Source organism: Oncorhynchus keta, chromosome 2 (assembly GCF_023373465.1).
Source record: "Oncorhynchus keta strain PuntledgeMale-10-30-2019 chromosome 2, Oket_V2, whole genome shotgun sequence".
NCBI classification, from domain to species: domain Eukaryota; kingdom Metazoa; phylum Chordata; class Actinopteri; order Salmoniformes; family Salmonidae; genus Oncorhynchus; species Oncorhynchus keta.
In genome coordinates this window covers 19,963,580-19,985,006 of record NC_068422.1, presented here as the reverse complement: position 1 = coordinate 19,985,006, position 21,427 = coordinate 19,963,580, and the positions used below count along the sequence as shown (strand labels likewise).

At 42.5% G+C, this 21,427-nt stretch overlaps 1 protein-coding gene across 1 annotated transcript; it reads right to left on the bottom strand.

The window, feature by feature from the left end:
- Positions 1 to 392: 392 nt before the first annotated feature.
- st6galnac (ST6 (alpha-N-acetyl-neuraminyl-2,3-beta-galactosyl-1,3)-N-acetylgalactosaminide alpha-2,6-sialyltransferase) lies at positions 393 to 21,125 on the bottom strand. The gene is made up of 10 exons (XM_035792453.2): positions 20,970 to 21,125; positions 14,926 to 15,355; positions 12,070 to 12,340; positions 10,017 to 10,182; positions 8,264 to 8,438; positions 7,748 to 7,886; positions 7,477 to 7,580; positions 7,181 to 7,264; positions 5,673 to 5,772; positions 393 to 4,523 (listed from the first exon to the last, which is right to left on the bottom strand). Exons 2-10 carry the CDS (start codon positions 15,084 to 15,086, stop codon positions 4,353 to 4,355), a joined length of 1,371 nt encoding a protein of 456 aa, XP_035648346.1. The 5' UTR covers positions 15,087 to 15,355; positions 20,970 to 21,125; the 3' UTR covers positions 393 to 4,352.
- Positions 21,126 to 21,427: the final 302 nt, after the last annotated feature.

The following is a 21,427-nucleotide window of genomic DNA, read 5'->3' as shown; positions in this document are numbered from 1 at the left end:
GAGTTTTGAATGACGACCTCCACTCTGTACACCACACACAGATTATTTGAAGGTCCCTCAGTCAAGCAGTGAATTTCAAACACAGATTAAACCACAAAGACCAGGGAGGTTTTCCAACAAAGAAGGGCACCAATTGGTAAGGGCACCTATTGGTAAGGGCACCTATTGGTAAGGGCACCTATTGGTAAGGGCACCTATTGGTAAGGGCACCTATTGGTAAGGGCACCTATTGGTAAATGGGTACAAATAAAAAATAAAGCAGATATTGAATAATCCTTTGAGCAGGGTGAAGATATTAACTACACTTTGGATGGTGTATCAATTCACCCAGTCACTTCAAAAGATACAGGTGTCCTTCCTCACTCAGCTGACATAGAGGAAGGAATCTGCTCAAATATTTCACCGTGAGTTTAATGGCTGTGATAGGAGAAAACTGAGGATAGATCAACAACATTGTAGTTAATCCACATTATTAACTTAATTGACAGAGTGAAAAGAAGGAAGCCTGTACAGAATAAAAACTATTCCAAAACATGCATCCTGTTTGCAACAAAGCACTAAAGTAATACTGCAAAATATTTGACAAATAATTCACTTTTTGTCCTGAACACATACTGTTATGTTTGGGACAAATCCAATACATTACTGAGTACCACGCTCCATATTTTCAAGCATAGTGGTGGCTGCATGAAATTATGTGTATGCTTGTAATCGTTAAGGACTGGGGAGTTTTTCATGAAAAAAAAATAAACGGAATGTAGCTAAGCACAGGCAAAATCCTAGAGGAAAATCTGGTTCAGTCTGCTTTCCATCAGACACTGGGATATGAAATCACCTTTCAGCAGGAAAATAACCTAAAACACAAGGCCAAATCTACACTGGTTGCTTACCAAGAAGACAGTGAATGTTCCTGAGTGGCCGAGTTACAGTTTTGACTTAAATTGGCTTGAAAATCTATGGAAAGACCTGAAAATGGTTGTCAGCAATGATAAACAATCAATTTGACAGAGCTTGAAGAATTTAGAAAATAATAAATGGGCAAATATTGCACAATCCAGGTGAGGAAAGCTCTTAGAGACTTTTGTAGACTCACAGGGGTAATCATTGCCAAGGGTGATTCTAACAGACTCAGGGGGTTGAATACTTATCCAATCAAGATACATTAGTGCATTATTTTGTATATATTTTTTAAACAAATGTTCACATTTTTCTTCCACATCAAAGTATTTTGTGTAGATTGTTGACTAAATCTATTTTAATCCTCCTTTGTAACACAACATGTGGAAGTCAAGGGGTGTGGATACTTTCTGAGGGCACTGTACAGGCTGTTAAAGCCTTCATACAAAACTGCTCGATGGTGGTGTGTGTTCCTAATCTGCTGTTCCTAACAACCTATTAACACTATTGCCTACTTTGGAGGTGCATTAATTATGTTCAGATTACTAACATGACATTCTATCAAAATAGAAATACAAGACAAACTTTAATTCTCAATTTCTTTAGAGATTTCTATTACATTAAACACATCCACGCTAAAAATGGCATTATGGAGGAACTCCCTCAACCCAATTCCCCCTGTTAACTCCATCAACAACAAACAAGTTTACCACATCTTCTGTACACATTAAAAACTCATGTCTGATGTGAGTCTTCCGTACAGGAAAGCCGGAACCATTTAATGTCATTGTTAAAGGATTGTTATTCTAAAAAGACATACAACAAAAATGTCATATAAGCTAATTCATTGATTCTGTTGTAGGGTCTTTGGTTTCTTTACGCTGCTCCACATATATTTTGTGCACATTGTGGAGGTGACCCCATGTGGAGGTGACCATGCAAAGTCTCAGTCAGAGATCAATCTCTATGGTCACAGTGACCAGATTAATCTAATGTTCTTCTCAGGTCCTGAATGACCTCATTCATCAGGCATCAATATTCAGCAGAAACAATGATACTTCTGTGACTATTGTCACTATTCATTCTGGGGCATGCTCATTAGGGTACAGCATAGCAAAATGCTTTGCAACGGAAAACTAAAAGAAATGTTTCTTATTGGAGGAGTTTAAGTAGTCCTTCCTTTTTTCAGTCAATTTTCTTCTGGTTGGTGCCTAACGAATCCAGCCCTGAGCTATCTTTGAGAAGAGTCCAGGTGCTCTATTGTCTAGTCCAGCCACACATACTCCAATTCTCCAGGAGATCCTTGGAAACATCCATTCATGTTCTGGGAGCGAGTGCCCGAGGAGAAAGGCCACTGACAAAGTGTCCTTTTGGAGTTGTTGTGGAAACATCTTCCTTCACTTCAAATAGTTTCCCCAGTTACCCCAAAAACAACTTATTTTGCAGACAAAAGATTGAGATTCACATTAAGGAACACACTGGTGGTAGTTTGAAAAAAAATACAGTTCTTGTCTATGTAGCATTGCTCTCTCATATTAATAAGGAAACATGTATGAAAGTAAAATACATTTTAAAAACATATTTAATAAAAAGAAAAATGTTGGCTTAAAAAAAAATGTTATCTTCTCCCCTTAACTTTGCTTTGGTCAAACACTTGAGTTGTCTGTTGACCCACTACTACACTGACTCCACACAGAAACATAGTAATATCATGTCAAAATAATCTGACTACTTATCAGAATAGACCATGACTACTGCCGGCAGTGCTGCGCGAAAGAATTTAGGGCAGTGAGGGAGGGTAGAGGGTATTTTAAGTAGGTGGCCCGCCCAGCAGTAACAGCCCTATCTCTTGTCAACATACAGTGGGGTCCGAAATTACTGACACCCTTAAAAAAAGATGAGCAATAACAACTGTGTAAAATAAATAATTAAAATACGGATCTATAATGAATGCAAAAAAATGGGGGAATTATATTTTATATTTACAATTGCTCAGATTTTGTTTAACAAGTAATACTTTTTTATCTCTCAAAAAGGTAGTGGTAAAAATTATTGACAACCCTAAAGATTCTTATAAATAAAGTGGTAAAAGTTTAATATTTGTTCCCATGACGACATCAAGCTTGTGACTCTACAAACTTGTTGGATGCATTTGCAGTTAGTTTGGTAGTGTTTCAGATTATTTTGCGCCCAATAGAGTCACTTTTATTATAAATAAGAATAGCATATGTTTCTAAACACTTCTACATTCATGTGGATGCTACCATGATTACAGAAAATCCTGAATGAATTGTGAATAATGATGAGTGAGAAAGGTAGAGGGAGGGTCACAGATCATACATGCTGACCTCTCACCATTACCAATAACAGAAGAGGTTAGCATGTCTTGGGGGTATGATCTAACCTCTAACCATTACCAATAACAGGGGAGGTTAGCATGTCTTGGGGGTATGATCTTTGAAACATATGTCTGACTAAAACCCACAAAAGCTGATTGTCTGAAATGGTTTAAAAATACTAAAAAAGGTCTTAAAATAGTATAAAAAGGCTAATAAAAAGGGGCCTCGCGGGTGGCGCAGTGGTCTAGGGCTGTTCCACCAGAGACTCTGGGTTCGCACCCAGGCTCTGTCGCAGCTGGCCGCAACCCGGGAGGTCCGTGGGGCGACGCAAAATTGGCCTAGCGTCGTCTGGGTTAAGGAGAGTTTGGACGGTAGGGATTTCCTTGTCTCTACTCCTGTGGCGGGATGGGTGTAGTGCACACGAACCAGGTTGCGAGGTGCACAGTGTTTCCTCCGACACATGGATGCGGCTGGCTCCCGGGTTGGATGAGGGCTGTGTTAAGAAGCAGTGCGGCTTGGTTGGGTTGTGTTTTGGAGAACGCATGGCTTTCGACCTTCATCTCTCCCGAGCCCGTATGGGAGTTATAGCGATGAGACAAGATAGAAACTACTAACAATTGGATACCACGGAATTGGGGAGAAAAGGGGGTAATATTAAACATTAAAAAAATTAAAAGGCTAATAAATATTATTTGGTCAAATATGTCCAAAATCAGGGCCATTGATAAAATCTTCAGCTGCACAGTCTAAAACAATCTTTTCCCAGAATGAAAAGAATCTGTCAGTTTTCCTGGTAACTCAGCAAGTGTCAGCAACAGTCTATGACTGGCAACCTGCCTCCACCCTTTTAGAGACTTCTCAAGAGGATAGGCTAAGCCCATCTCCATGGAGACCATTTTCTCAGAAGTATTGGCTAACCTCCAACATGGCAGGCAATGACGAAGTCAGACGTGGAGTAATTTTTCTATAAATCTTGTAGTTGCAACTAACACTAAGTTAGTTTACTGGGGGTTGGCAAACCTTGGGAGCCAGTGGTGGAGACGGAGTCATTACCATAGACGTATGTCATTAATGTGGTCGTTGCCATAGTGACCTGGGGTGAGTTAGTTCCTGAGATCACTGGTGCATGTAGAGCGTGATGAGTCCTGCCTGGTGGAGCTGCTGCCACAGTGTCATCTCCATCTTCAGGTCATGGTTGATGAAGAAACCCACAGGGTGATATCTGCTGTCATAGTAGTGGTCAGAGTAGTTTTTATAGTCTGGAGTCATGAAGCCATATGCGCTCACCTGTTTTTAACATGCACACAGACAGAGAGCGAGAGAGAGAGAGACAGAGAGAGAGAGGAAAAGGGGGGGATGGGTTAGTTGGTGCAGTCACCGTCTTGTTGTCAAGTGTTTCACAACTCAAGCACAATGATTACCTTATGGACCTTTGCTTTCATTAGGGATCTGAACGGCATGCTGCATGTCTAATCGAAGGCTATCAGGGCCAGAGTAACTACTGTCAATCCGTAAGGCAAGTGCAGTCATGTCCAGGGAGTCGTAATCAACGGTGTAGTGGAGGGTAAAAAAGCAGTTTATCCACCTTTTTATTTTGCCAAACAGTTTACCCATCTTTTACAGAAAAATCCATTGACAGTAAAGGGAGTTTAACTTTTTTTCACCGTGACTGGCAATCAGAGTTTACTCAGCTTTTACAGTACACTACATATTTTACTGTACACTACAGCTTTTACTGTACACTACATACTTTACTGTACACTACATATTTTACTGTACACTACATATTTTACTGTACACTACAGCTTTTACTGTAAACTACATATTTTACTGTACACTACAGCTTTTACTGTACACTACATATTTTACTGTACACTACAGCTTTTACTGTAAACTACATATTTTACTGTACACTACAGCTTTTACTGTACACTACATATTTTACTGTACACTACAGCTTTTACTGTAAACTACATATTTTACTGTACACTACAGCTTTTACTGTACATGGTCGTAACTAACTAATACAACGTTACGGTTTACCTTGTGCTTTAAGATGTTTTATTTAACTAGGTAAGTCAGTTAATAACAAATTATTATTTACAATGACGGCCAACTACCCGCCAAACCCTAACCCGGATGACGCTGGAACAATTATGCGCCACCCTATGGGACTCCCAATCACGGCCGGTTCTGATACAGCCTGGAATCAGACCAGGGTCTGTAGTGACTCCTCTAGCCCTGAGATGCAGTGGCTTAGACTGCTGTCCCAATCGGGAGCCCTTTTACTGTACATGGTCGTAATTAACTAATACAACGTGTTGCAGTTACAGTTTAACTTGTGCTTTTACAGTCAGTGGTCATAAACGGTCTTGTCTTGTTCAAATATGAAGATTTGTAATTACTGTTTAGTGGCTGTGGTAGCTCATACTGTACCTGGTCACAGGTGTGCATAGCAGCCAGCAGCATCACAGCACCTGTTGATGGACGGTATATGTTTTTGTATTTGGTCTGCATGGCATGGCCTCGGAGGAACCTACACAGAACATAAAAACCATTTAACAACCACACTGCAGGTGCACATATTTACTTCAAATTAAATATTAAAATAGTGTCAGAGAAAATATTCTCAGGTACAATAAAGTTGATCTAGTGGTGTGGGGGCTGTGCTTTGACAAAGTGGGTGGGGTTATATCCTTCCTGTTTGGCCCTGTTAGGGGGTGTCATCGGATGGGGCCACAATGTCTCCTGACCCCTCCTGTCTCAGCCTCCAGTATTTATGCTGCAGTAGTTTATGTGTCGGGGGGCTAGGGACAGTTTGTTATATCTGTAGTACTTCTCCTGTCCTATCCGGTGTCCTGTGTGAATGTAAGTACGCTCTCTCTAATTCTCTCTTTCTCTCTTTCTTTCTCTCTCTCGGAGGACCTGAACCCTAGGACCACGCCTCAGGACTACCTGACATGATGACTCCTTACTGTCCCCAGTCCACCTGGCCGTGCTGCTGCTCCAGTTTCAACTGTTCGGCCTGTGATTATCATTATTTGACCATGCTGGTCATTTATGAACATTTGAACATCTCGGCCATGTTCTGTTATAATCTCCACCCGGCACAGCCAGAAGAGGACTGGCCACCCCACATAGTCTGGTTCCTCTCTAGGTTTCTTCCCAGGTTTTTTGTCTTTTTAGGGAGTTTTTCCCAGCCACCGTGCTTCTACACCTGCATTGCTTGCCGTTTGGGGTTTTAGGCTGGGTTTCTGTATAGCACTTTGAGATATCAGCTGATGTACGAAGGGCTATATAAATACATTTGATTTGATCCTATGCTATCCTAAAATGCCCTTGTTGGAGAAAAGGTGTTGGACAGACCACTCCGAGCTACCACCTTTTCCTTGTTGTGAGGACAGATAACGATATACAACACTTATCATTTTCAGTATCCACCGAAACAGAGTCACACTATATCCTGATGGAAGCCTGATACGGTTCATTCATTTAGATATCATTTGAATTACATGGCACTGGCACACGACACGCATGGTGAGTTAGTTTCATATATATTTTGAACCACCTCATCAGATGACCCTATTTAGCCATTGTGAGAAGAGTGCTTGGTCTAGCCACCCAAAACACTTGAGTTTCACATTTCAAAAGGAGATTATATGTCCAGGTGTGTGTAATCAGAGCTCTGGTGTGATTCTGATGAGTCACAACAACAACTATCTTAAAGATTATTATTTAAGTAGGCAAGTCAGTTAAGAACAAATTCTTATTTACAATGACGGCCTACGCCGGCCAAACCCGGATGACACTGGGCCAATTGTGCACCACCCTATGGGACTCCCAATCACAGCCGGATGTGATACAGTCTGGATTTGAACAAGGGACTGTAGTGATGTCTCTTGCACTGAGATGTCTCTTGCAAAGAGATCCCCTTTTTTACTCACCTGTTTCTGATGTAACGTATGAAATCTGGATGGTACATCTTGAACTTTTCTACACTCACATTTTTTCCAAAGTATGTGGGTGGCCTGAGGTAGAAAAAAATAATAAAGGCCTCTATTCACAAGCTGCACAAAGATATATCAATATGGCTAACGGTATACAAGACACATTTGTAAATAAAGAAGGAATAGTTGGGGGACATTGAGGATGTTCAATTACAGTGGCAGTCCACATGGATGCTGTGTGGGGAAGGAAATCAAAACTGTCTCCATGGATGCGAACCCATGCCACCTCTTACGTTTTGCTCTTCTCTGGCCCTCTCTCTACTGGAGTGTGTGTGGCGGCTGCTTTCATCAGCAGGTAATCTCTGTCATGGTCTGGCAGGAAGACATACCTAGTCTCCTGGGGGGGAGGGGTGAATACAATCAGATTATAAAGAGTTTTGTTTTTGAATGAATGAAAATAATGGATGGATTAATAAGTGAATTAATACATTTTATTCCACAAACAATGTTTATTCCCAGTGAGTCAATTTGATCGTGAACCATCAACATCATGTAAGGTCTCACCTCAGAGAGCGGGGGTCCTCTGTAGCCTGCTCCGGCATAGCTCTTCATGGAGTTACGGAGGGTGTTGGTGGAGAACGTGTAGAGGGATGTTCTAGAGCCCACATCCTGCTCAAAGCCCTTAATCACAGCTCCGTTGGTCCTGGAATCACAACAGAGGTACGGAACAGAACACTGTCAATGACCAATTAGAACACAGGAAAATTGTCAATAACCAATTAGAACAGTAGCATGAATGAACATGAACACTGTAAATAACCATTGGAAAATAAATGACCACTTAGACCCTTTGGTAACCACAGCAACCAGATACATGCCTCATTGTAATCTACAGACTCTTGAGGAGCCCTTGAATGGACCATCCTGATTGACAAAATGCCAACTGTCACATTAATGTGGTAATGCTCATTACAAGGAACCTGTAGAATGAAAAGTTTTAAAAACCTAAGATGGTCTAACCTCGTTCATAGGCTATTGAGGAAGTCAAGACTAAACAAGGTCGAAAAAGGCGTCTCTCACCTGAAGACATAGTCATGTTGGTCAATCTCCCGGCCCTTCTTAGAATCCTTCAGAATCCCTCCGTTGCCCACGACAGCACAGCAGACACACTGCGAGCCGTTGCTACGACGATCCCAGTCATCAAACATGTGCCAGTTGGCTGATGTGTTGAGAACAGACAGGGTCGACACCAGAGCTGTTTGCACAACAAAAGAAAAAAAAACATTTAATTTTCATTTTCTACAAAGACCTCTGAGAATCATTTTAGAATTATTGGCAGGTTTAATCCCCACACAGTCCCAAATAAAAAGCCTTGCTCACAGCAATAAATGCATTCCAAAGTAATAAAAAAATATATTCATAAAGGGAGCCAATCTATGGATCTCTGCCAAAGATCTTTACCTAATGCAAATCACCCAATGGACGATTCTTACACACTCAACTGAACGTGTCTTGTTCTCCCAATAGCTGCGAAACACCAGATGGGGCCTGAGGCACAGTGTGGGTAAATCTTTATTTGTACAGTCTATGGGGTGAACACAGTGGAACAATTCCATCATTTACTCTTCTAGATCTGAGCTAAGAGATTTGCATGTACAGACGCCTCACAAGAAACAGAAACAGACGCCTCACAAGTCCTCAACTGGCAGCTTCATTAAATAGTACCCACAAAACACCAGTCTCTACGTCAACAGTGAGGAGGCGACTCTGGAATGCTGGCCTTCTAGGGGCAGAGTTGCAAAGAAAAATCCATCTCTCAGACTGGCCAATTAAAAGAAAAGACGAAGATGGGGAAAAGAACACAGACACTGGACAGAAGAACTCTGCCTAGAAGGCCAGCATCCCAGAGTCGCCTCTTCACTGTTGATGTTGAGATTGGTGTTTTGTGGGTACTATTTAATGAAGCTGCCAGTTGAGGACTTGTGAGGTGTCTGTTTCTCAAACTAGACACTAATGTACTTGCTCAGTTGTGCACCGGGGCCTCCCGCTCCTCTTTCTATTCTGGTTAAAGCCTGTTTGCAATGTTCTGTGAAGTGAGTAGTACACAGCTTTGCACGACATCTTCAGTTTCTTGGCATTTTCTCACATGGAATAGCCTTAATTTCTCAGAACAAGAATAGACTGACGAGTTTCAGAAGAATGTTTCTGACCATTGTGAGCCTGTAATCGAACCCACAAATGCTGATGCTCCAGATACTCAACTAGTCTAAAGAAGGCCATGTTTATTGCTTCTTTAATCAGAACAACAGTTTTCAGCTGTGCTAACATAATTGCAAAAGGGTTTTCTAAGGATCAATTAGCCTTTAAAATTATAAACTTGGATTAGCTAACACAATGTGATGGTTGCTGATAATGGGCCTCTGTACGCCTATGTATATATTCCATAAAATAAATCAGCCGTTTCCAGCTACAACAGTCATTTACAACATTAACAACGTCTACACTGTATTTCTGATACATTTGATGTTACAGATGTCCTATTGACTGACCATAAAGGGTTGTAATGTCCTATCTCTGAACCCATGTACAATCTTTATTGTGTAGGCCATGGAGCAAAAGGCACTGCAGTTAGACAATGGCCACGTTGTGTGTTAGTCACCCACATTAACGCCAACTGTCTGACTGTCTGTCTTACTGTAGCCAATGTTGTGTAACTATATTATTTGTAGTCGTTGCTGTAACTATTAATATTAACATGACTTGTCCAAGCATTGGTGTGAAGTAATGCATTGAAACAACGGTCACATGTCAACAATGTATTGAAAGCACTTACTGTCAATGTCAAGGTTTCCCCAGCCGTGAGCCCCTGGGTACACTTGGAGGCGCTGGTACTGTTCTGGAGTGGCATGCTTGGCCCACTGGAGGACAGGGATCCTGCCCAGATACCTCACCCCAAAGTCTGTCAGGGTAACCCTGCTACGAATACTATTTGGACAGTCCTGCAGGGGGGAAAAACAGTCTTCTTATTGAAGACTCTGAAAGTTCCTGTTCATTTTTATTTTATTTTACCTTTATTTAACCAGGTAAGTCAGTTAAGAACAAATTCTTATTTTCAATGACAGTGGGTTAACTGCCTGTTCAGGGGCAGAACAACAGATTTGTACCTTGTCAGCTCGGGGGTTTGAACTCGCAACCTTCCGGTTACTAGTCCAACACTCTAACCACTAGGCTACCCTGCCGCCCCAGGGTTGAATCCATTATGAGTCCATCTCACACCATCTTTAAACCCGTCCATGTAATCTGATGCATTATGATCTAAAAGGCTAAACTGAACCTAAATCTGCATTCCTACTGTGAGACTATACACTTCTTGTGTTTTAGTTTTATAGTAAGGGACACAACACCAAAACACAGTCACAACTCAAATTCATGGTTATCATTACATAGCAGCACATAACAGCACCAGCAATATTTTTTCCAGTTGACAGACTTTGCAACAGCATAAATTGTATGACTCTCAATGGAAGTAATTAACTGTATCTTGTAATTTAACGTTCTACAGTGGAAGAGCTGCATTACGACTAGAGGGATGTGGAGAATTATAATTCTTGGGGAGAGACATAGCGTTTATGAAGAACACGTGGAAAACTCATTGACTACATTCTAAATGGCACCCTATTTGCTATATACATATGGCTCTAGTCAAAAGTAGTGCACTATGTAGGGAATAGAGTGATATTTTGGGATGCAACCTCACTGTATCATCCCCAAACCCTCTGTTTGTTCTCAATAACAAAAACATTCCACTACAATTATCTAATTAAAATGTCAGCAATAACTCATTTTAATTCAGTTAATTGCATCATTTATTTTGTCAAGTAACTTATGACATGCGTTATGGAGTCTTTGGAGTCAAGTAGGATGTGCACGGGCAGCAGAGTGTTGGCGATGGAACTGAACCATATGGCATTCCTTTATCGTCTGCTGTCTGTCCGTACGGGTGGATCGGTCTTCTGCCAGACACCATAAACAAACACTCTTAGAGAAAACACCATATAGAGAACACCAGTAGTTCCTCTCTTTTGCAACCATCATTTTATGACCACATTAAGACAAATAACAGTAATCAATGGAAGCAGACATCCTGGAACTGAAGTGACTGTTTTGCTTTTAAACCTCAGCAATGGTTCATATGAAATGTTCAATGTTATAAGAAAGTCTTGAGTAACAACTTTATTTTGTCCGTCTTTTTCTTGTTAGCTTATGGGATGACGCTACAACACTGTTCTATGGAGTTGACACAAAGCTGTTAGAGCAAAGAAAACAGTCTGGGAGAATGTGTAATATGACTTCATATCCTGTCATGGTACGTGGGCAAAAAAGAACACCACCCGTTATTTACTGGAAATGAATCCACTCACACACACGCCCGCCCACGCACGTACACCTAACGTCCTTGTAGAATATGAAATCATTCCATTAACATCAGCTTCAAGGCTGATGAACAGTGAACTAGTGGTATAATTGTACCACGCAGATTGTAGTATATAAAGACGTGACAATACAACTGGCCTATTTCCACACAATGTAACATGGAGAGGCCCAAAGCGTATCAAATAGCTGTATGAATTACGTTTTGGGTTGTATAATCTGTTTGTTTCCTCGAGTATCAACCATGTAATCTGACTGAGTATCCATTTTCCTAATTACAGCAGTGTGGGGCATTATTTTGACAGTGTCCTCATGCATAGCCACCCATACGACTGAAAGTGCAACCCTCAGCACTTCCTCCAACCCCTTTTAAGGTCTCTAAAGTAGGCCACAATCACACCAAGCAGATCAAGTGAAAGAACAGGAACAGCTCAGAAAGGGGAACTTCAACTCACGGTTTGAGGTGGGGCGACTTCGCTGTAGTAACTGTCTCCAATGAAAGGTGGCTCTGTTGGTTTGGTTGAATTGGAGAGGAGAGCACCTTTAATATTTTGACCCTTGGTAGTCCTGACCCTGGCTCCAGGTTTCATTGAGGGTCTGACTCCGACAGGGGATGTGGACTGTACCTTTAACCTGAAATGTGTTGTTGGTGTTGAACCAATGTGTAGGCTGTCCAAACCATCTGACGGTGTGTTGCCGTCAATAGAGTCTTCAGAGTCATGTGACCTGTTGTAAGACAAAACAACAGGGCAATGGTCAAACCTGGAGCAGAAAGGGATTGTTACACCAACTCTACTGGTCAGTGTAACAATGTGCAATTGTTGTGGTTACTAACGCTGTGTGTGATCATAGAAGGTATCATTGGCTTACTCCAAGTTAACCATATCCTGCTACTAATAATGGAAACAAATCACATATTGAATCAGTTTGTAACATGTATTTTTGCTGTAGAAAGCCAGCTTACTTTTCACAATCTCTCACAAGCAAAGGTCTTCTAGTAACAAGACTGTTTTTTAAACTATAGTAAATATTACAGTATTCCCCTTCCATATCCCCAACACAGCCGTTAGACGTGGTATATTGGCCATATACCACAAACACCATGGTGCCTTATTAGGTATTCTGGTGTTTGTAGTATATGGCCAATATACCACAGCTGAAGGCTGTATCCAGGCACTCCGTGTAAACTGGTAACCAATGTAATTAGTAACGTAATTTTTTTGTCATAACCATGATATATGACAGAAAGGCCCATCTGGCACTAGCAGCTGAAGCCTCAGGTAACCATGGTGCTGCTCAACATTGATTGGCCACTCTGGACAACCAATCGGATCCAGAAGAATCCAGTCTCAGCAGAAAGGAACATCGGAACAAAGACTCCAACACCATCATCAAGTTTGGCGAAAACACGACGGTGCCGGGCCTGATCATCAACGACGATGAGACAGCCTATAGGGAGGGGGTCAGAGACCTGGCAGTGTGGTGCCAGGACAACAACCTCTCAATCAACGTCAGCACGACAAAGGTGCCTATCGTGGACAACAGGAAATGGAGGGCCGAACACGCCCCCATTCACATTGACACGTCTGAAGTGGACTGGGTCGAGAGCTTCAAGTTCCTCGGTGTCCACATCGCTAAGGAATTATCATGGTCCACACACATCAACACAGTTGTGAAGAAGGCACGACAACGCCTCTTCCCCCTCAGGAGGCTAAAAAGATGTGTCATGGGCCCTCAGATACTCAAAAAGTTACACAGCTGCACAATTGAAAGCGTCTTGACTGGCTGCGTCACAGCTTAGTGTGGCAACTGCTCTGCATTTGACTGCAAGGCGCTACAGAGGGTAATGTGTGTGGCCCAGTACATCATTGTGGCTGAACTCCTTGCCATTCCGGGCCTCTATACCAGGCCTTGTCTGTGGAAGGCCCTAAAAACTGTCAAAGACTCCAGCCACCCAAGTCATAAACTGTTCTCTCTTCTACCGCATGGCAAACGGTGCTGGAGCACTAAGTCTGGAACCAAAAGGCCCCCAAGCCATAAGACTACTAAAATAGTTAAGCAAATAGCTACCCAGACTATCTGCATTGACCCTTTCTGCACCAATTATTTTTGACTATGCACACACACTGAGCTCTACCCACACACACTCACGCTACATAGCCAAAAGTATCCACTAATTTAAAGGGGTGTCCAAATACTTTTGGCCACTGACACTCCAACATACACACACACATTGCCGCTACTGTTAATTATCTATCCTGTTGCCTAGTCACTTTACACCTGCATTTGTATCCATACTGTATCTACCTCAATTACCTCGTACCCCTGCAGGTCGTCTCACTACTGGTACCCCTTATATATAGCCAAGTTATTGTTACTCATTGAATATGTATTTCTCATGTTACTAGGTTTTGTTATATTTTGCATTCTTCACATCTGCATGGTTGGGAATGGCCCATAAGTAAGCATTTCACTGTTAGTCTACACCACTTGTCTACAAAGCATGTGACAATTAAAATTAGTTTTATATTAATAAAAAAACTATGTAATAAACCCAATCAGATGATGGTAAACCTGAGATCAAAAGGTGACAAAAGAATTGAAATGCAAATGTCTGTCATTTACTGGCCTTTCTTATTACAGCAAGCTACACATCGACTCCTGCATTTGGAGAGCCACAGTTTGGAACTAAGAAGGATGTGCACAGCAGGGTTGTTTGGAGACTCAGGCATTTATATAAAAGCACTGCCCACTGTTGCTAAGTCAAACCCAAGGGCTACGTTAAGCAGGCAGGCGGCAGCTTAAAATGACAGACCTGTTGAAGCTCAAACCTCTCAAACGTGTCATTTAGTCTCTGAAATAGACCTCTCAGAGAGAAACAGAGACACACAGAGAGAGTCGCTCTCGTAATGCATCTTATCTGCGCCCCCATGCTTTTAAAACGGAACTATCGCTCACCCATTACTACCAGCCTAACATTTCACATGTCTAGACTCAGAGAGACTACTGCCTCTGAAAGAACACCAGAATGTTTTTTTTTTCTTCCTTCTCTTCATCCATTTTGTCGAGCTTGTGCTGCTGTGTGGCTCCATTGTGAAAACCATAATGATACGACTTGCAGGAAGAACGTAGTGGTTAGAGAAAACCATGGAGCAGTTTATTCTCCATGATCTCAGCCATTTCCCTCTGTATGGCTGCTCATTATGCAAACCAAGGGAAATGACTAGGATGAATTTCAGGAAACAGGGAGAAAAACTGTCAGAGCACATAGTATATTCAGCTGGGTCAATGGTGCATTGTTGTTTGTTTACCTGTTTGGTTCCTGTGTGTACCCAAGACCAGGGAAGTGTGACAGGTTCAGGTTGACCATGCGCCAGGGGACGGTGATCTCCAGGCTCAAACACAGGATGTAGATGACCAGCAGGGAGATGACACCCAGGAAGCACAGCCCCATTCTCCTCTTGAGCCCCATGTCTGTCACCGTGGCCCCGAGCCTGGGCAGCTGTCCACGTGTGTGCCCCCTGCTCTCCAACCTCCCCGGAGGAGGAACATGAGAACTAGGCAGAGGGGGAGGAGGATGAGGGAGTAGAGGGGTGGAGGGGAGTCGCTGATGTCCTTCTGAGGAGGACGTTTAGGTTTTTCAGGGGAGCAATGGGAAAAGAGATGAGGGCCAGGGGTGGATTTGACTGTAAATTAGTCCAGAGGGTCTCTGCTCCGGGGCCCCTCTCACCCCACGACAGTCTGAAGAGAAAGAGAAAAGGACAGAGACAGGAGAGCAACAGGGGAGAAACGGACACAGAGGAACAGGGGAGATACAGACAGAGAGAGAGATGGACAGAGAGAGAAACCAGTGAAGAACAAACACCATTGTAAATACAACCCATATTTATGTTGATTTATTTTCCCTTTTGTACGTCATTACAACACTGTATATAGTAGCCATAATATGACATTTGAAAAGTCTCTTTTCCTTTTGAACTTTTGTGAGTGTAATGCTGATTTCACTTGAGAGAGAGAGAAACAGAGAGAAAGAAACTCACCAGAGTTGCTCCCCAATAACCCCTTTTAAATAGACATCTGTCCATATAATACAGGGTCACCCTTCTCTTTCATATCCCTCTGATTATAGGGACAGGTTGGATCGGGTATTTACCTTGGCCCGTTTATAGCAATCGCCCCTGATGCATCATGGTACAGGAACTGAATAGGCTAAGCCCTCATCTGACCACAACCGTTTCGAACACAGTGCTGGTAGAGTCAGTGGTGGGAAAAGTACACAATTGTGATACTTGAGTAAAAGTTAAGATACCTTAATAGAAAATGGCCCAAGTAAAAGTCAAATTCACCCAGTAAAATACTACTTGAGTAAAAGTCTAAAATTATTTGTTTTTAAATATACTTAAGTACCAAAAGTAAATGTAATTGCTAAAATATACTTAATTTTAAAAATATATATAATTGGTACACTTCACCAGTGTTCTCCATATAATATAAAATAAAATGTTATTAGTCACATGTGCTGAATACAGTGAAATGCTTACTTACGAGCCCCTAACCAACAATGCAGTTTAAAAAATACAGATAAAAGTAACAAGTAATTAAAGAGCAGCAGTGAAATAACAATAGAGAGACTATATATAGGGGGGTACCGATACAGAGCCAATGTGCGGGGGCACCGGTTAGTTGAGGTAGTATGGACATGTAGGTAGAAAAGTGACTAAAGTGACTATGCATAGATGACAACAGAGAGTAGCAGTGGTGTAAAGAGGGGGTACTGCAAATAGACTGGGTAGCCATTTGACTAAATGTTCAGGAGTCTTATGGCTTGGGGGTAGAAGCTGATTAAAAGCCTCTTGGACCTACACTTGGCGCTCCGGTACCACTTGCTTTGCGGTAGCAGAGATAACAGTCTATGACTGGGGTGGCTGGAGTTTTTTGAGCCTTCCTCTGACACCGCCTGGTATAGAGGTCTTGGATGGAAGGAAGATTGGCCCCAGTGATGTACTGGGCCGTTCGCACTACCCTCTGTAGTGCCTTGCGGACGGAGGCCGAGCAGTTGCTATACCAGGCAGTGATTCAACCAGTCAGAATGCTCTCGATGGTGCAGCTGTAGAACCTTTTGAGGATCTGAGGACCCATGCCAAATCTTTTCAGTCTCCTGAGGGGGAAGAGGTTTTGTCGTGCCATCTTCACAACTGTCTTGGTGTGCTTGGACCATGTTAGTTTGTTGGTGATATGGACACCAAGGAACTTGAAGCTCTCAACCTGCTCCACTGCAGCCCCGTCGATGAGAATGGAGGCGTGCTTGGTCCTCCTTTTCCTGTAGTCCACAATCATCTCCTTTGTCTTGATCATGTTGAGGGAGAGGTTGTTGCTCTGGCACCACACGGCCAGGTCTCTGACCTCCTCCCTATAGGCTGTCTCGTCATTGTTGGTGATTAGGCCTACCACTGTGTTGTGATCTGTAAATGTAATGATGGTGTTGGAGTCGTGCCTGGCTGTGCAGTCATGAGTGAACAGGGAGTACAGGAGGGGACTAAGCACGCACCCGAGGGGCCCCTGTGTTGAGGATCAGTGTGGCAGATGTGTTGTTACCTACCCTTACCACCTGGGGGCGCCCCGTCAGGAAGTCCAGGATCCAGTTGCAGAGGGAGTTTTTTAAGTCCCAGGGACCTTAGGTTAGTGATGAGCTTTGAGGGCACTATGGTGTTGGACGCTGAGGTCAATGAATAGCATACACACATAGGTGTTACTTTTGTCCAGGTGGGAAAGGGCAGTGTGGAGTGCAATGGAGATTGCATCAACTGTGGATCTGTTGGGGCGGTATGCAAATTGGAGTGGGCCTAGGGTTTCTGGGATGATGGTGTTGATGTGAGCCATGACCAGCCTTTAAAGGAACTTCATGGCTACAGGCGTGAGTGCTATGGGTCAGTAGTCATTTAGGCAGGTTATCTTAGCGTTCTTGGGCACAGGGACTATGGTGGTTGGCTTAAAACATGTTGGTATTACAGACTCGGACAGGGAGAGGTTGAAGATTTCAGTGAAGACACTTGCCAGTTGGTCAGTGCACGCTCGCAGTACACATCCTGGTAATCCGTCTGACCCTGCGGCCTTGTGAATGTTGACCTGTTTAAAAGGTCTTACTCACATCTGCTGTGGAAAGCGTAATCACACAGTTGTCCGGAACAGCTGGTTCTCTCATGAATGTTTCAGTGTTATTTGCCTTGAAGCGAGCACAGAAGTAGTTTAGCTCGTCTGGTTGGCTCGTGTCACTGGGCAGCTCTTGGCTGTGTTTCCCTTTTGTAGTCTAATGGCCACATCCGACGAGCGTCAGAGGCGATGTAGTACGATTTGATCTTAGCCCTGTATTGATGCTTTGCCTGTTTGATGATTCGTCAGAGGGCGTAGCGGGATTTCTTATAAGCTTGCGGGTTAGAGTCCCGCTCCTTGAAAGCGGCAGCTCTACCCTTTAGCTCAGTGTGGATGCTGCCTGTAATCCATGGCTTCTGGTTGGGGTATGTACATACAGTCACTGTGGGGACGCCGTCATCGATGCACTTACTGATGAAGCCATTGACTAATGTGATGTACTCCTCAACGCCATCGGAGGAATCCCAGAACATATTCCAGTCTGTGCTAGAAAAATAGTCCTGTAGCTTAGCATCTGCTTCCTCTGACCACTTTTTTATTGATCTAGTCACTGATGCTTCCTGCTTTAATTTTTGCTTGTAAGCAGGAATTAGTTGGATAGAATTATGGTCAGATTTGCCAAATGGAGGGCGAGGGAGATCTTTAAATGAGTCTCTGTGTGTGGAGTATAGGTGGTCCAGAGTTATTTTCCGTCTGGTTGCACATTTAACATGCTAATAAAAATTTGGTCAAACAGATTTAAGTTTCCCTGCATTAAAGTCTCCGGGTGAGTGTTTTCTTGTTTGCTTATGGCGGAATACAGCTCATTCAATGCTGTCTTAGTGCCAGCCTCTGACTGTGGTGATATTAAACAGCTACAAAGAATACAGATAAAGACTCTCTCGGTAGGTAGTGTGGTCTACAGCTTATCATGAGATACTCTACCTCAGGCAAGCAATAGCTTGAGACTTCCTTAGATATTGTGCACCAACTGTTGTTTACAAAAATACATAGACCGCTACCCCTTGTCTTAACAGATGTCGCTGTTCTATCCTGCTGGTACATCGTATAACGAGCCAACTGTATGTTGATGTTGTCGTCGTCCATCATGACTCCGTGAAGCATAAGATGTTAGTTTTTAATGTCCCGTTGGTAGTTTAATCTTCCGCCTAACTCACCAATTTTATTGTCCAAAGATTGCACCTTTGCTAGCAGAATGAAAGGAAGTGGGGGATTATTTGAACGCCTACGAATTCTCAGAATTCATCAGACGGACCTTCGCCCCGTCTTTCTCCACCTCCTCTTCACGCAGGGATCGTGGCCTGATCCTGAGGAAGCAGTGTATCCTTTGCCTGGGGCTCGTCAGAGTCGTGAAAGGAAAAAGAGGATTCTGCTAGTCCGTGGTGAGTAATCACAGTCCTGATGTCTAGAAGTTCTTACGGTCATAAGAGACGGTAGCGGCAACATTATGTACAAAATAATTTAAAAAATAAGTTAAAAGCAAATAAACAAACAAAAAAACTATTGGCTGGGGGCACGTAAAAGTCTGCCGTCCTCTCCGGCGCCATCTTACCAATACATGTTTATAGATGTGTTGTTTATTTGATGTATTGCTAAAAGGTTCAATAAAATAAGTAATAAAAATGAGTTCTTACTGATTAAAATAAAATCTTCAATAGTGGTAAAGACTGACTTCAAAGAGACAACATTCAAGTCCTCCATCCCCACTTAGTCTGACTACTGTTCTCTCTGGCTCCACAACAAACCCCCGCCCGGGCATCTAGGAGGTGTGAATACCCAGCCAGCCTACAAGTAGAGGATGAAAAGTGCTTCACAGCAGAAATAGACTTGGAACCAGCAGCACAATCTTGTGTAGAGGGTGTTCTAAATACTGTAATTGTAAATAGTGTGTACATTTTTTTCTTCCACTTTGTGTGTGGTTATATTCTCCTACATTACTTTCACATTTCCACAAACTTCAAAGTGTTTCCTTTCAAATGGTATCACAATATGCACATCCTTGCTTCAATGCCTGAGCTACAGGCAGTTAGATTTGGGTGTCATTTTAGGTAAAAATTGACAAAAAGGGGCAGATCCTTAAGCGGTTTAAAGAGGTTTAAAGTAGTAGTTTAAAGTATTTTTACACCACTGGGCAGAGTCACTGCCAAATGTACAATTTCTGACAACCCTGCTCAATCCTCAACCAGAGAACAAGAGGGTCATGGCAACAACATGAAACCAGAATGACATCACTACTCTAAGGGCCCTGGTCAAAGGTAGTGCAGTAGAGTGTTATTTGGGGCGCGTCCAATGTTTTTCCTTCTCATGTTCCCCTTCCCTGTGACAAACCATAAGGAACGATCGGAAACTCACTTACTCTGGCAGAGTCAAGGCATTAGCATTTTTTTTATTTTATTCTTTAGTTTATTTACTAACTATTTTCTTAACTCCATTTGTTGAACTGTATTGTTGGTTAATGGCTTGTAAAGTAAGCATTTCACGGTAACTACACCTGTTGTATTCGGCACAAATGACAAATAACATTTGATTTGATGTCCATGTGACCATACTCCCACACCTCACGCTGACTACAATGACAGGCTAAAGACAGTAGAGTGGAAAACATGGCACAGGGTGGAAAACATTTTATCTTTAACCAACTAGCCTACTTAAGTCTCTTAGTAATGCTCCATCATTAAAACATACCAAATGAATACATCCGTGCAAATGTATCAAACTGCTGTAACACAGATGGCACTGATGTACTTTTCCTGACTCTATCTTCAAACAAACACAGAAGATTGATGGCTAGGGAATGGAAGGAACACCTAGGTCTTCATTATTAGCCCTGTTCAACATCTCTGTAAAAACTTTGACATTTACTGGAGAATAGAGGCAAACACTCCCCTTAAAAGGTCTTGAATATTGATTTGATAGTTGGTAGCAACGTCAAGATTTTTGTTCAACTTTGTTTAATAATGATAAAATACCTCACCCCCTTTGATTTGTTTCCTAAAAGTATTTTTGATTATCCCAAAAGTGGGGGAGAAAAAAAGCACAGCAAACTTTAATGGTCTTTGTCAAGGTTGAATACATTATGCTCAATAACAAGTCATGACTACACCATCCTCACAGAAACAGCAAGTCGCTACTCTGAGAAATCTCTTCCTGTCTCAACAGAATACTAAACATAGAAAAGTATTAAGATGTCCCCATATCCCCTCACCTGTGACTAGTCTTCTTTAGTGGCAGTCCTGTACTAAGCAGTAGAGTAGTGACAGTAGAAAATCCTCTACGCCCAGAAGTCTTCTTTAACTAAGTAAACTGTAGCACAGACTACACTCGAGCCTGGCACAGCATGGGCGGGACTATTGTGAAATGAGCAACAGCTGCTGGTAATTGGTCAAACCCTCCCTCTGTGTCAGGGAGGAAGGGAGAAAGGGGGGCGCTTCTACCACAGTCACAGGCTGCAATAAAAAGCCAGACATGAGAAGACCTTGGTAGCGGAAGAGCCTTGCTATGATCACAACGTGTTGAGGCTTGAATCAAAGCCTAGCTTACAGTGAAAGTCAAGATGGCTGAGCCCCTGGCATAGATTAAACACGCACGCACACATGACATCTATACACACAGAAACAAAAGGTGTCAAGGAGCATACAGCAACATGCAGATCGTCCCTCGGGC